Here is a 13,084-nt window from a genome sequence, read left to right as displayed (position 1 = left end):
CACCCTCCTCTTTGTAATTCCTCCCTCGCCACTTTGAAATCCTCTTCCATATTTGAGTCAGGGGTTCCAACCACCCTCCCTGAGAAGTTTGCATGGGGATCTCTTTGGTCTGTGACATCTATTGTCCTTGTGCCTCCTCCAAATCCAAGGCTGGGATGGCCTCATGGTTGACGCTCTGCTTGTGCATGCACCCATTTTTTTAAAGAGTGGAAGGAAATAAAAATGAAATCTAGTTATAGTTCAACCACAGGTTTGCAAATGATTTTATTTTCTTCTTTAGACTGAATATTCCTGATATTTTCCTGGCAACCATTATGTTGACGGTGGAACTGAAAACAATGAGAGCCTTCGTAAGGGCCGTGCCCTCGCTCCAGCTGGAGCCCCGGGAACGTGGAGAGGGTTGGGAGCGGTCAGGTCGGGGCCGCTGAAGCAGTGCAGGTGTGCTGGCTTTGGAGGCCAGCACAGCCCGAGAGCTGCAGAGTGACCGAGAGAGGGTCCCAAGGGAGTGGGTTCTTGACTATGGTGAGCTCAGGCTGCCCCTCAGATACTGAGAAAAGCAGCCCTCCCCACCGCACCCCTCCTCCCCAGGGCCCAGGGCCCTCCGTCCTGACCTTGCAGCAGCCCCACCTGGAGGAGCAGAGCTTCCACTGGCACTGGGGGGAAGGGGCAAAGAGAAAGCGTCAAGCCCCACCCTCCCCACTCCCGCCTTGGACTGCCAGCTCAGACAGTTTTTCCTCTGTCCTGCTAGCCGGTACTTGCTGAGGTCACCGCTGTTTTCAGCTTCGAGCAGAGCCTCCGGTGTTCGTTCGTTCGTTCATTCATTCATTCTTCATTCACTCCTTCCTTCCCCACCTTTTATTCGGCACCTTCTCCAGGCCAGGCCTGCTCTGGTATAGACAGATAGGGCCGTGTGGCATGGTTTGTTGCCTGCTTGGACCTCACAGGTGGTTAATGAGAGACCCGCAGTGACCCTAGATGTGATTGGTGTGCAAGGCATTCACAACCCTCAAGCCCTCCCAGAGGCCTTTGGGGGCGGAGCAGCAGGCAGCTGTGCGGGAGTGAGCTCTGAGCTGGCTGGCGGCTGAGCCCGGCCTGAGCCCCCTCCCACCTCAATGGGCATCGGCCCCCCTTCCTCCACACCCTCAGGCAGCGACTCCCTTTAGAGATTGGAAGGTCATTGCCATCCTTCCTTCCATGGACTCCTGTTAGTGGGAGAAGATGGCGCAAGGATCACATGGACTTCGTGGGATTCAAATCTCCCTAAATTGGACGGTGTGTGCGTGGCAGGGCGAGGCCAAAACTTTCTAAGATGCTCTGTCAGGACCACAATGCAGAGAGGTTTGAAAACTCTCGCTTAGCCCTGGCTGGTGTGGCTCAGTGGATTGAGCAATGGCCTGCGAACCAAAAGGTTACAGGTTCGACGCAGTCAGGGCACATGCCTTGGTTGCAGGCCAGGTCCCCGGCTGGGGGTGTGCGAAATCAACCATTGATGTTTCTCTCTCTCTCTTTCTCCCTCTTTACCCCTTTCTAAAAATAAAAAATAAATAAAAATCTTAAAATAAAAGAAATTATAAAGTGAGCTGTAAAAAAAAATAAACATTGAAAACTCTCACTTAGCTGTACGCGCACACTTTGGGATCAATGACGGGCGTACAAACCCCCTGGAATACTACCGCAGAACAACTCACGTATACCGCACTTATTCTAAGCACCGTGTGGATGTGAGTTTACTGACTCCTCGTAACAACCGTGAGATTTAGGAACAGCTATTGCCCGCAGTTTACAGGTGGGAACGCTGAGGCGAGCGGCGGCGCAGGGACCCCGCACAGGCCCTGTGAGTCCGGGCCCTGGCCCCCCGCAGTGCAGTGCAGCAAGCAGGGGGTTGGGTGGAGAGGGGAACGCCCCTGGAGCCTGATTTGCAGGGACACATCGAGGAGGCTACCCTATCCCCTTTGCATCAGCCCTTCCAATGAGCGATTCCCCCTAATTTGACAAATGAGGAAAGAGAGGTGCAGAGAGGTGGCGGCACTTGCCCCAGGTCGCGCAGCTCGGCAGTGGCAGGCGCTGCCTGATTTTGAAGCTTAAGGCCTGTCCAGGGCGTCGCAGGCGCAGGCCCCAGGAACCAAAGGGCAGTGGCTGTGTGCTCACACGGGGTCAGGCTGCCGGCGGTCAGGCTGCAACGGAGCAGCACTGAACCTGCGACTTTGTTGCATCAGCCTCTGAGTCACCGCAGGAGCCAGACTAAGGAAGCAAAACCCTGCTTTGTAGGCTCTTGTACAGGGACTAACTTGTTTTTTACATTCATGAGACTAAAAATCAACACCACTCTTCCTTCATTCTGTCGCTCAGGGAATGCTGCCGGGGCACCTGTAGGCTGCCGTACCCCCACTCCGGTGCCTGGGCCACAGCAGGGAGCGCCAGTGGGGCGGACCCTCCTGTGGGGGGCGTGGGGGTGTCCGTGCAGAGAGAGAATGGTCCAGGGCACAAACCCTGACTCAGAATCTGAGCTAAGGTTTTTGTTTTCTCCTCTGTAAATGGGGTAAGGATAGGGGAGGGAGAGAGAGAGAGAGGGAGGTGGGGAGGGAGAGAGAGAGAGAGAGAGGCTCTTATCTGGCACATCAAGTTCCAGCCTTGCCCTGGAGTTGGTGCATTTTTGTCCTGTGAGCTTGGACATGCCCTTGGTTGACATATGAATGTTTAAACCTGCAGAGAATTTTTATAAAAATTTGAGTCAAACAGAGGTTCTGCCTGGAAGCAGGCTCTCAGCGGACTGCGATAAATGGGAGGGAGCCAGGCAGGGTTTGGATTCCAGGGGAGTTTACGTAACTGTTCTTGTAGGCAGGGGGCTGTGCAGTAGCGGGAGGGCTCTGAGAAGAGTCATTTCAAAGGCCCGTTGCCATAGCTGCACAGGTACAATAGATAGGCCTTGCTTATGGCAAAAAGCATCCTTTCACTAAAGAAGTTAATATGCCTGGGCTGTGACTACTCACCAGGACCTGCCCAATTAGAAATTTATGGTCAGACCACCCTGTGAGATTATGTTCCATAGAAACCTTTTTGTCACCCACAGCTTAGACTTCTTGGAGCCCAGCAGCAGAGCTGGGATTTGGGCCCTGGGCCAGCTGGGTCCAGGCCTGGGCTTGGACCTTGTCCACTGCTCCGCATTCTGCCCAGCTCAGGACTCCCAGCCCGATCCTGCTCCTCAGTGGTGCCCATTCCACTCAGGTTAAGGCCCCGAGCACTTGAAGACACACCCAAAAAGTCACCTAAAGGAAGCAGGACCGCCAAGGGCATCTCATTCATGCCTCCAGGTGACACTGAGGGCTATATCGCTCCCTGTGGTCCTTCCCCAAAGGGCTTGAGAAACAGCCAGGTGTCATCCACACACCCAGCTGCCCCACAATCGTCCAAGGAAGCCGAGGCTCACAGATTAATGGAGAGAGAACAGCTTCAAGTTCCATAGTTCAAAGGGAAAATGTGCAATTGGATTTCTGGCCCAAGGAAGGGCCTGGTCCCACTCCATGCCACCCTTGCCCCGGGACGCACTGTCTTTGAAGGCCGGCACTGGTCCTCTCAGTGGGTTCCCTCACGGAGCCCTGCCATGTGAAGCTGGAAGCCTCTCGAGAGCCACAGAGTCCAAAGCTGCAAACAAGGCCCTGGGCAGATCCAGGCCCCAGGTGGCTCTTGTCTGGCTGCAGAGAGCTGAGTCCTCCCCGTTCCACGGGTCCCCATTTGCCCCCATGTCGCCCAGGAAACAGCCTTGCTTCCTGAAGAGCCTGTTGTCTGATGCTCCTCGTCTGGTTCAACTCTTCACTCTGTAGGGAAGGGAGGCGCAATTGGAGGAAAGGGGAGATAAAACCCAAGAGAGTGGGTTGGAGCCACGAAGGGGTTCCCCTGAACCTTGGGGAGGAGAGGGACCGGGTAGACTGCGATGCACAACGGAATCAGGAAGGGGTGACGCCTCTTGGGACCTCCCAGGAGGCCCCCTTTGGGCGGGCGGAGGCCAACTTCCAGTGAGTGTTCTCTCTGGGCCAGGACTCCATGCTGCGCTCACTGGTCTGTTTATTAATAATTACCTAATTGGGGAGGTGGGGGGCGGGGCTGGGAGAAGTGGCTTCCATCTTCCTGGGCTTGATAAACCCAAGTCACATTCCTGGGCCACCTCTAGAGCTGAGACGCCTGCACAGGGACCGCTCCAGGATCGACTGTGCCAGTGTGAGTAACCCTCTGAGGGCCACTGTGGAGACCCCAAAGGGAGGACGGGGGGTCACCAGACGTTCAGTGCCATGTTGACGTGAGAACATCCGAACCTGTGGAAAAAATGCATACACGTTTATTAGAATTTGTTTGAGCCAAACAGACATCTGGAAGCAAGATTTCAACAGACTGAGAAAAATGCTTCTGAGAACGATAGTTTGCATGTTCTTTTGTGCAAGGCTTGCTGAAGGCAAAGACAAACCTTTCCTAGAGAAGCTATATCCCTGGGACGTGACTGCCCACCATGACCTGCCCAGTCAGGAATTTATGGTCAAATCACCCTTACTTCCTGTCACTGGACTTGTCAGTTTTATTTTAGCACAGTTCTTTGTGCACAGTTAAAACTAGAACAGTCGTGGGAAAACTGGAACAATTGTTCAACCCTCCCTAGCGGTGACAAGTCGTAGAACTGGAAAGACCCCTGCACATGCACACCAGCCTCCTCCCTGCACCGTTGGGGCAACTAGTCCCCAGGCCCCGAAACAGCCCCCCCACCCAAGGCTGCTCACAACCTGGGACCAGGTCTTCCACCTCCTAATCCAGATGCTTTGGAGAGCTCCTGCCGAGGGGAATTCTGGGTAACCTCACTGTCAAGACACTGAGAAGCATTTGAGAGTTGGGGGCTGGAGAAGAAGTCAGTATGGGTTGCTAGAAAGTCATGTGGGGTGGTGGGGTAGTGAGCAGACGAACAAAGGGGTTCGGTGTGTGTTTTTAAACGACACTCCAACAGCGGTATGGAAAACAGACAGTAGAAAGGCTGGTGAGGGAGCTCCTGTAGGGGTCTGGGTGGGGGGTTGGCAAGCTATGGCCCGTGGGTCAAATCTGGCTCCACCCCCTATTTTTGTAGCACCTGTGAGCTAAGAACAGAAAGTATACTATAGAAATATAATAGTCACAAATAGTTGGGAAAAATCAGAAATAGGGCATTATTTTGCGACGTATCAAAAGCAAATGAAATTCAGACTTCAGTGCCCATAAGTCCATTTTACTGGAATGCAGCCATGACCGTGATGCATGTCTTGTCTGTGGCCAGTTTCCAGCTGGCACCGCAGCGCTGAGGAGATGCAACGGTGACTGTGTGGCCCACAAAGCCACAATGTTGCCTCTCTGGCTCCTTCCAGAAGAAGCTTCCCAATCCTTGTTCCGGGCAAAGGACACAGGAGCCCTGAGGGGGGGTCATGGCGGCAAAGGGCTGAGAGGCTGAAGGAGGAAGCTGTGAGATGGAGTGAGGCAGGGAGGGTGGAAGGCCAGGCAGCTGTCAGAGAGGACAACTGGGTTTGGGGGCCTCGGACCAGTAGCGGGAGGACACCAGACGGAGCAGAGCGGCTGCGGTGGCGAAAATCAAGCAAGCATCTGGTTTGGAACAGGCAGACCTCATTGGCAGAAAGAACACCGTGCCCTTGGCCAGATAATTTATCCAACAGCCTTGGTCTCATCTTGACGGAGGGATAGACTACCAGGTCCGCTGACTTCCTCCTGGGGAGGAGGGTTGTACAAAATAGCATAAAGGTGACTTTGTACACCGTAAAGCACGCCGTGGAGGTGTGTGGAGTAGATACTAACGTAACCGTTGGTGATCAGCACCCTTGGTGCACTGAGTCACTGGGCTGAGATGAGAAACCCATGTGGTAGAAGGCGCCCCAGGTGGAGAGCCCGGAGACATGTTCCAGCTCAGATAGGAACCTGTGGGTGCCGTGGCCAAGTCACTTTGGCAGCCTCTATGATCAATGCCATGCAGGGCTCAGAAGATGGTGGACACATGGAGTGTGCCAGAGAGTCACATTGTCGCCACACATGTGGAGGCTGCTGGGTGTTTGCTGGTCTGTCCTGCTTCCATCTGCAGGAGTTGATGGGGCCCTGCCCCCTGCCTGGCTTCTCAGTAGCGCTGGGTGTTCTGTGCAGGGAATTTCCTGGACACTGTCTTTCCCCTTGCAGACCCGAGATCACAGAGGATGCGCCTGGCCGACCACCTGCTCCTCCTCCTTGTTGGACTCCTGGCCTTTTCTCACGATGGCCAAGGTCATGCCGATGAGCACCAACAGGAGGATCCAGGCACAGGTGAGAGCTCCCCCAGCCTCGAGGTCGCCCCGAGCAATACAGACTTTGCCCTCCGCTTCTACCACCTGGTAGCTTCCCAGAGCCCCAAGAGCAATATCTTCTTCTCCCCGCTGAGCATTTCTGCTGCCTACGCCATGCTGTCCCTGGGGGCCCGCTCAGACACCGGGACCCAGATCCTCGAGAGCCTGGGCTTCAACCTCACGGAGGTGTCCGAGTCTGCCATCCACCAGGGCTTCCAGCACCTGCTGAGCACTCTTAGCATCCCGGACGACAAGCTGGAGACACGTGTGGGCAGCGCCCTGTTCCTGTGCCAGAACCTGCACCTCCTTCCGAGGTTCCTTAATGACACCCTAGGCTTCTATGGGTCTAAAGTCTTTCCCGTCGACTGCCTCGACCTCGAAGGCACAGCCCAGCTTATCAACAACCACGTCAAGGAGGAGACTCGAGGGAAGATTGACGACTTGGTCAGCAGGCTCAGCAGAGACGTAGTGATGGTGTTGGTGAATTACATTTACTTCAAGGGTAAGAGTCAATGTATCGGCACATCCCGTTTCCTCTCTCCCCCACTAATTTATTGGTGAATTCAATATTTTTAAGAAAAGAAAGTGGATGGATTGGGTCTGACAGTTTCAAATACTCCTTAGAAGATCTAACATTAGTGTCAGATACAGGGTCTGGCAGAAGTAACACCCGCTGGAATGTGGTTGGTAGGGTAATAATACAAGTATACTCATTTATAGTTTTGATTTGAACATGTCACCCAAAATGTCATATGGAGTGCTTGAGTGTGCTATTGTTATGTTACAGAATGACACACTTATGGTTTTGTAATAAAAGGTTCTGTAATAAAACAAGGGGCGTTATTTGTGCCTGACCCTGTATTTAAGATTGTATGATATTGAGGTTCCCTTCTCTTCATAGCTTTCCACATATTTTCTTATTTATTCTCTTAATAATAGCAGTTTATGAAATGCATTCTATCCAGTGATCATGACTTGAACTGCTACATTTATACTGAAGCTCTGCCATTTCCAACAGTGTAAACAGAGCAAGTTGTTTTCTTGAAGTAAGGATAATAAGAGTTGCTGTTTCAAAGTCTTGTTTTGAGGACCAAATTATGTCCCATGTTTGTATGCACCAAAGAAGAGGGGCCTAAAGAACACAGCAAACTACAGCCCCCAGTCAAATATGAGAGGTCACCTGTTTTTGTCAATAAAGTTTTATTGGCACACAGCCATGCCCACTCACTCATATATTGCTCTGGGCTCCTTTCACACACACACAGAGAAGCAATTGCTATAGAGACAGGCAAAGCCTAAAATATTTACTTTCTGGCCCTTTGCAAAGGAATTTTGCCTGACCCCTAATCATTATATACGTGGATACTCAAAACAAAAACCTACAGTAATTGTAATTACTCTAATGATAACGATGCTGATTAAAAACCTTTAAAAATACATAAAAGTATAAAAAAAGAAAATAAAAATTGCTTATAACTCTGTGACGCCGAGGCAGCCAGTGCTAGTATTTTGGCATAATTCTTTCCAGTCTTTGGTTCACACACATATATTAACACAGTTGAAATCGCAGTGTGAGGAGAGTTTTGTACAGTGGGTATTGGTCAGGGGTCCATCAGTGGCAGGAAGCCACCAGGAGTGTTAAGGAAATGCGGACGAGAATGAGACCTTGCATCACTGTGGAAGGGGCCGGGGAACTGAAGGTCTAGGGGAAGAGGAAGGCAGAGGGAGGGACAGAGAAATCACCCGTGCAGGTGACAAGTTAGAGCTTATCAGGAGTCTACAGACCAGGCACATCCAGCCACCAGAGGGGTCCCATTTTGAGGGAGCTTGTGGAGGGACTCATGCGGGGCACAGGGTGGTGGCTCGGGGACACTTCCCGTCAGCAGGGCTCGAGTCGGGACAACCAACTCAGAGGAGGGCGTGGGGGAGCTGGGGCCGCAGGGCTTCCCTGGGTCTGGTCATCTCCCAGCCTGCCCGCGAAGGCCTTCAGCGAGTGGCGGCTGCTCACGGCGGCCTCCCCGCTCTCGCTTGTAATCGGCCCGAACCAGAATGTGCAGAGAACAGGTTCTGGGAAACAAGCCCAGACTAACAATCCAGCCAAACTGGTCGTCACTCGCAGCGTACATGTGGGATTTTCCTGCACTGTGGAAAACGGTTTTTAAAAAAGAACCTTTTAAATTCTGCAAGAGCTGAAAATTCGTGGGAAGCTGCAAAAACAGCACAGAGTGCTCCCAGGCACCTTTCGCCCAGAGTCCCGGGGACAACATCTTGCATAACTGCAGGACGATAGCAGAACCTGGACGTTGGCGTTGGTGCAAGCTGCAGGCTTCACTCGGAGTTTGCTGGGCTTTTGCATGCACTCATGTGTGCATGCGCATGTGCATGCGTGTGCGTGCATGTGTGTGTGTGTGTGTGTCTGCGGTTTTATGCCATGGAAAACTTTATTTCGATCTCATGTTAGTGGCTGCACAATATCATACTGCCTCTAGTCCTTTTAAAACATAATTTAAATGGGCTGTGTACGCCACCCCCTCCCCCACCCAAAGCTCTGGCCAGAAAGAATGAAGATTTGGGGTGCTCTCTTCCTGAAAGAGACCTGGTTCCAACTGGGTTGGAGGCCTTGGCATAAGACAAAGGGGTTCTCCAGAAAGAGAAGGGAGGGGGACACGTGCCCGCACACTGGGGAGGTAAGCGCAGCCCCGAGACCTCCAGGTCGGCCCCGCGGAGAGGGCAGTGGGACGACTGTGGCTCATCTTCCTCGGCACAGAACCCCTGGGGGGATCCAAACCAGAGACGCACAGGGCCCCCGTCGATCAGGCGGTACTGAGAGAGAGTAACGTGACTTAAATAAAAAAACAGATGAACCACAGTCATGGAAAGGATGGTAAAGGTATCCCTTCTGCTCCCAATTAATCTAAACATTTAATGTGATCCCCATCAAAATGCTAACAGGTTCCTGCTCCTCTTGGGTGGCAGTGAGCAAGCTGATTTTAAAATGGATTTGAGAGCACACAGGGCCAAGAATAGCTAAGAGGGGAAAACTCGCCTACCTGAGAGCAAGATTTGTTATTACTCTATATTAAGGTAGACCATGTGGTACAAATAGGCCAATGGGACAGAGTAGAGGGAGGCCAGAAATGGCCCCAGGAATATATGGACGTTTGGTATTTGCCAAAGCTGGCACGAGGGAGCACTGGGGAAAGGATGGATTTAAAAACAAAAAATTGGCACTGGGACAGTTAGGTGCCCATATGGGAAAAACCATGGTTTGGGGTCTCTCCTCCCTGCCAATTGTAAATATTTACTCCAGGTCGAGTAAAGTCTTAAATGCACAAGGCAGGACTAAGGCTTCCAAAAGACAGTGTAGGAGAGCATCTTCATGAACGTGGGTGGGGAAAATTTTCCTAACCAAGAGTTCTCCTAATGGGAGACCTAACCCTAAAGGAAAACACCACTAGGCTCACTGCGTTCAAGGCTTTCAGTCACCAGCAAACAAGAGTGACAGTCAGCGAGGGAGAGAACGCATTTGCAACACACGTAACTGATGCGCAACTAGTATTCAGAAAGAACCCCTCAGATCACTAAGAAACAGCCCTATGGAAATACAGGTTTAAAAATAAATGAACTGGCACTGAACTAAAAACAAAGGATATCGAATTGGTTAGTAAGCACGAGGGCGGACTCAGCCCCCTTAGTAACCAAGAAAGTGCGCGTCAAAACCACAGGGAGCTTGCACTGTGCATGTGTCCGGTGGGCCTAAAGTAAGAAGTGCAATGATTTTAGGGAATTGGTGAAGACATGAAACCCCAGCTGATACCTCTGGGAGCTCCCCATTTCGATTCAAAATGAGCTCTGGGAGGTCCATTCCCAGGCACAGAAGGTGGTGAACGATCTAAACTGTGCACCCTGGGGCTGAGGCGCTGGGGAGGTGCGGGTCCGGGGCCCTGGGGGAGCTTCTCCCCCGCTGGAGGATTAGCTTGTTGGTCCCACAGCCTGTCTGCTCCTCCTTTCCTTCTTTCCCTTCAGGCCTGTGGGAAAAACCATTTAGCCGCTCGAAGGACTACACAGAAGATTTTTACGTGGATGAGAAAACGGTGGTCAAGGTGCCTATGATGTACCAGGACAAGCATCACCACTGGTACCTTCATGACAGATTCGTGCCCTGCTCGGTGCTCAGGATGGATTACAAAGGGAACGCCAGGGCCCTTTTCATCCTTCCGGACAAAGGGAAGGTGGAGCAGGTGGAAGAGGTTTTGACGCCAGAGATGATAGCCAGGTGGAACAACGTGCTCCAGAAGAGGTAATCCAGTGCCGCATGGCGCTGCGTGGGCGGCTCTGTCCTGCACACAGACCCTTCAGACACGAGCCCGGGTCCAAAACAGGGGGCGGTGCCAAGTCAGGAAAGAGTTCTCATTTGCTTTCAGACTTTCCAAGGCTTTCCTTAAGTCCCTATTTGCTGCGTCCCAAATAGGCCTTTGCCCTCCGCGGTGGAAGAGAAGGAGGCTAGGAGTTAAGAGCCCTAGTTTTAGCTGTAGCCCTTGAATGCACAAGCGTGGGGTGAAGTGACACCAGACCTTGCGGGGTCCACTCCTGCGCAACAGCTGCCCTTGGCATCAAGGGGCATCGAGGGTCACGGAGAACTCCGGCCTCTCACCCTGGCACATAGCAAGGAAGCCTCCCGTCACTCTGGGGCTATGAGTGGGTGGGAAAGTGTCCTACCAGCGTAAGGAAAGGACTGCCACCGGAGGCCGCATGTGGATGGAAAATTTTCCCAGTTCCTCTGGCACAGGAATGTGATCCAAAGAAATCATCTAGTCCCAAAGGAGTGGAAACCACAGGGCCCCAACAGAGGCGAAGGCAAGACTGCCCCCTGAGGGGGAGGGAGGCCCCAGAGACCGCAGTGCCTGGGCCAAAGGAGCCTGGCCTCAGGCCAGTGGGGATGCTGCGTGGAAGGACGGAATGAGCCAGCGGGGGCTCGTGGTGCCACTCGGGAGGAGCGGGCCCGGCCGGAGGGGGTGGCTCCGCCTGGCTGCCTCCCCCAGCTGGGGTGTGGGTCCAGCATTTGAACCCAAGGCCTCTTTCAGTTCTTTCTACAGGAAGCTCAAGTTGTACTTCCCCAAGTTCTCCATTTCTGGCTCCTATGACTTAGAGGAGATTTTGCCCAAGCTGGGCATCAGGGACCTGTTTTCAGGGAGTGCTGACCTGTCCGGCATCACCACACAGGGAAGCTTGCGGGTGTCCAACGTAAGTCTTCAGCGGCCCTTGACACCCAGGGGCCTCCGGGGGAACCTCTGCCCCTTGGGAGCTGCTGGGCCAGGGATGCTCCCCCGCCGCCACGCGGTCCCAGAGCCTGAGTGCATGCAGTCATCCACAGGCAGGCATGTGCGCGTATCAACCCCCCACATTGCTAAGGGTGGTGCTCGGTGCCAGGGACACAGTGTCCACCCGGCCCCTGTCCTCAGAGAGCACTCCCAGTCACCCTGGGGAGCCACGCCCTGGATCATGGCGACGGAGAGGAACAAATTCAGTGCCAGAAACAGGAAAGATACAGATGAGGCTGGGTTGGGTGCGTGGGTATCGGAGAGACTTCTTAGATGAGGGAAAGGGGCCTACGACTTCAGCTAAGTAAGACAGAAGGGCGCCAAAGGGCAGAGCCGCAGGGGGGGACAGTGAACTCCAGCTCTGCCTCCTGGGACATAAGAGAGTTACCCGTCCCTGGCTGTGTTTTCCTCACAGGGTGGTTTTGAAGATTAGAAAGAGCACCGGGGATAGAGTTAGTCCTCAGTTAATGATAGTTATCGTTACTGTATTCATAAGAGGTCAGCTCCCCCAGCCACCTAGCACAGGAATTCCTGCTGGGAGATCCCCAACAAGTAGCTTTGCAGAGACCGCAGGATTGCTCTCTGGGGACCTTGGGGTCCCCAGTTTCGCTTCAGCTCCCGCCTACATTCTCTCGGAAGTAACGCTCGTGATTTGCCTCCCAGAGTTTCCACAAGGCCATCCTGGAAGTGGATGAGGCGGGCACCCAGGCTGCCGCATCCACCACACTCACCACCGCCTTCCTATCCGTCCCCCGTGACCGCTACCTCCTTCGGTTCAACCGGCCCTTCTTCGTGGTGATCTTATCGACCGACACCCAGAGCATCCTCTTTCTGGGCAAGGTGGTCAACCCCAAGAAACTATAGCCCTCCCGGAGCCGCTGGTGGCAGGGGCGTGGCCAGGCGCAGCTCCACATCTAGGCTGGAGGGTGCAGAAGATGCCAAGAGTCCAGGCAGAAGCTGTTGGGGACAGGAGGGATGGGGTGGTTGGTACCAGATGAGTGTGGACTGGACGCTCAGCCCCCCAGGGCTGTGCGACCTCGGGACCACCGTGTAGCCTCTTTGAGGGAGTTTCCACGCCCAAGAGACAGAGAGACACCCTTCCAGGGTGGTGGTGTGAATTAAATGAACTGATGGCTATGAGGAGCCTGGTTTGGTGTCTGGTACGTGCGTAGCAAACGCTCAGTAAACGTCTGTGTTTCCCCTCCCCCGGGGTTGGCCCAGCATCCCTGGCATCCCTGGTCACAGGTGCAGGGGTGAGGCACTCGGGGTCCAGGGGGGTGGCGAGGCATCTGTGGAAGAAGGAGACGGCGTGGGCAGCCAGCCACCCCAAGCGGGGCGGGCACCTTGCTCCGGAGTGGGGGCTCAGCAGGCCTGGCAGGGAGAAAACCAACCAAGGGACCGCCACAGCGACCTTGTCAGGAAGGCTGC

The 13,084-nt window shown here is 53.6% G+C and overlaps 1 protein-coding gene across 1 annotated transcript; it reads left to right on the top strand.

Annotated features, from left to right (window-relative positions):
* The first annotated feature begins 4,114 nt into the window (after positions 1-4,114).
* SERPINA4 (serpin family A member 4) lies at positions 4,115-12,794 on the top strand. The gene is made up of 5 exons (XM_054567081.1): positions 4,115-4,215; positions 6,193-6,837; positions 10,362-10,635; positions 11,420-11,579; positions 12,320-12,794. Exons 2-5 carry the CDS (start codon positions 6,210-6,212, stop codon positions 12,518-12,520), a joined length of 1,263 nt encoding a protein of 420 aa, XP_054423056.1. The 5' UTR covers positions 4,115-4,215; positions 6,193-6,209; the 3' UTR covers positions 12,521-12,794.
* The last annotated feature ends 290 nt before the right edge of the window (positions 12,795-13,084 follow it).

This window comes from Pteronotus mesoamericanus, unplaced genomic scaffold (genome assembly GCF_021234165.1).
Source record: "Pteronotus mesoamericanus isolate MK-2021 breed Mesoamerican mustached bat unplaced genomic scaffold, CSHL_Meso_final contig_182, whole genome shotgun sequence".
Lineage (NCBI taxonomy): Eukaryota > Metazoa > Chordata > Mammalia > Chiroptera > Mormoopidae > Pteronotus > Pteronotus mesoamericanus.
This window is presented reverse-complemented; position numbering and strand designations above follow the sequence as displayed.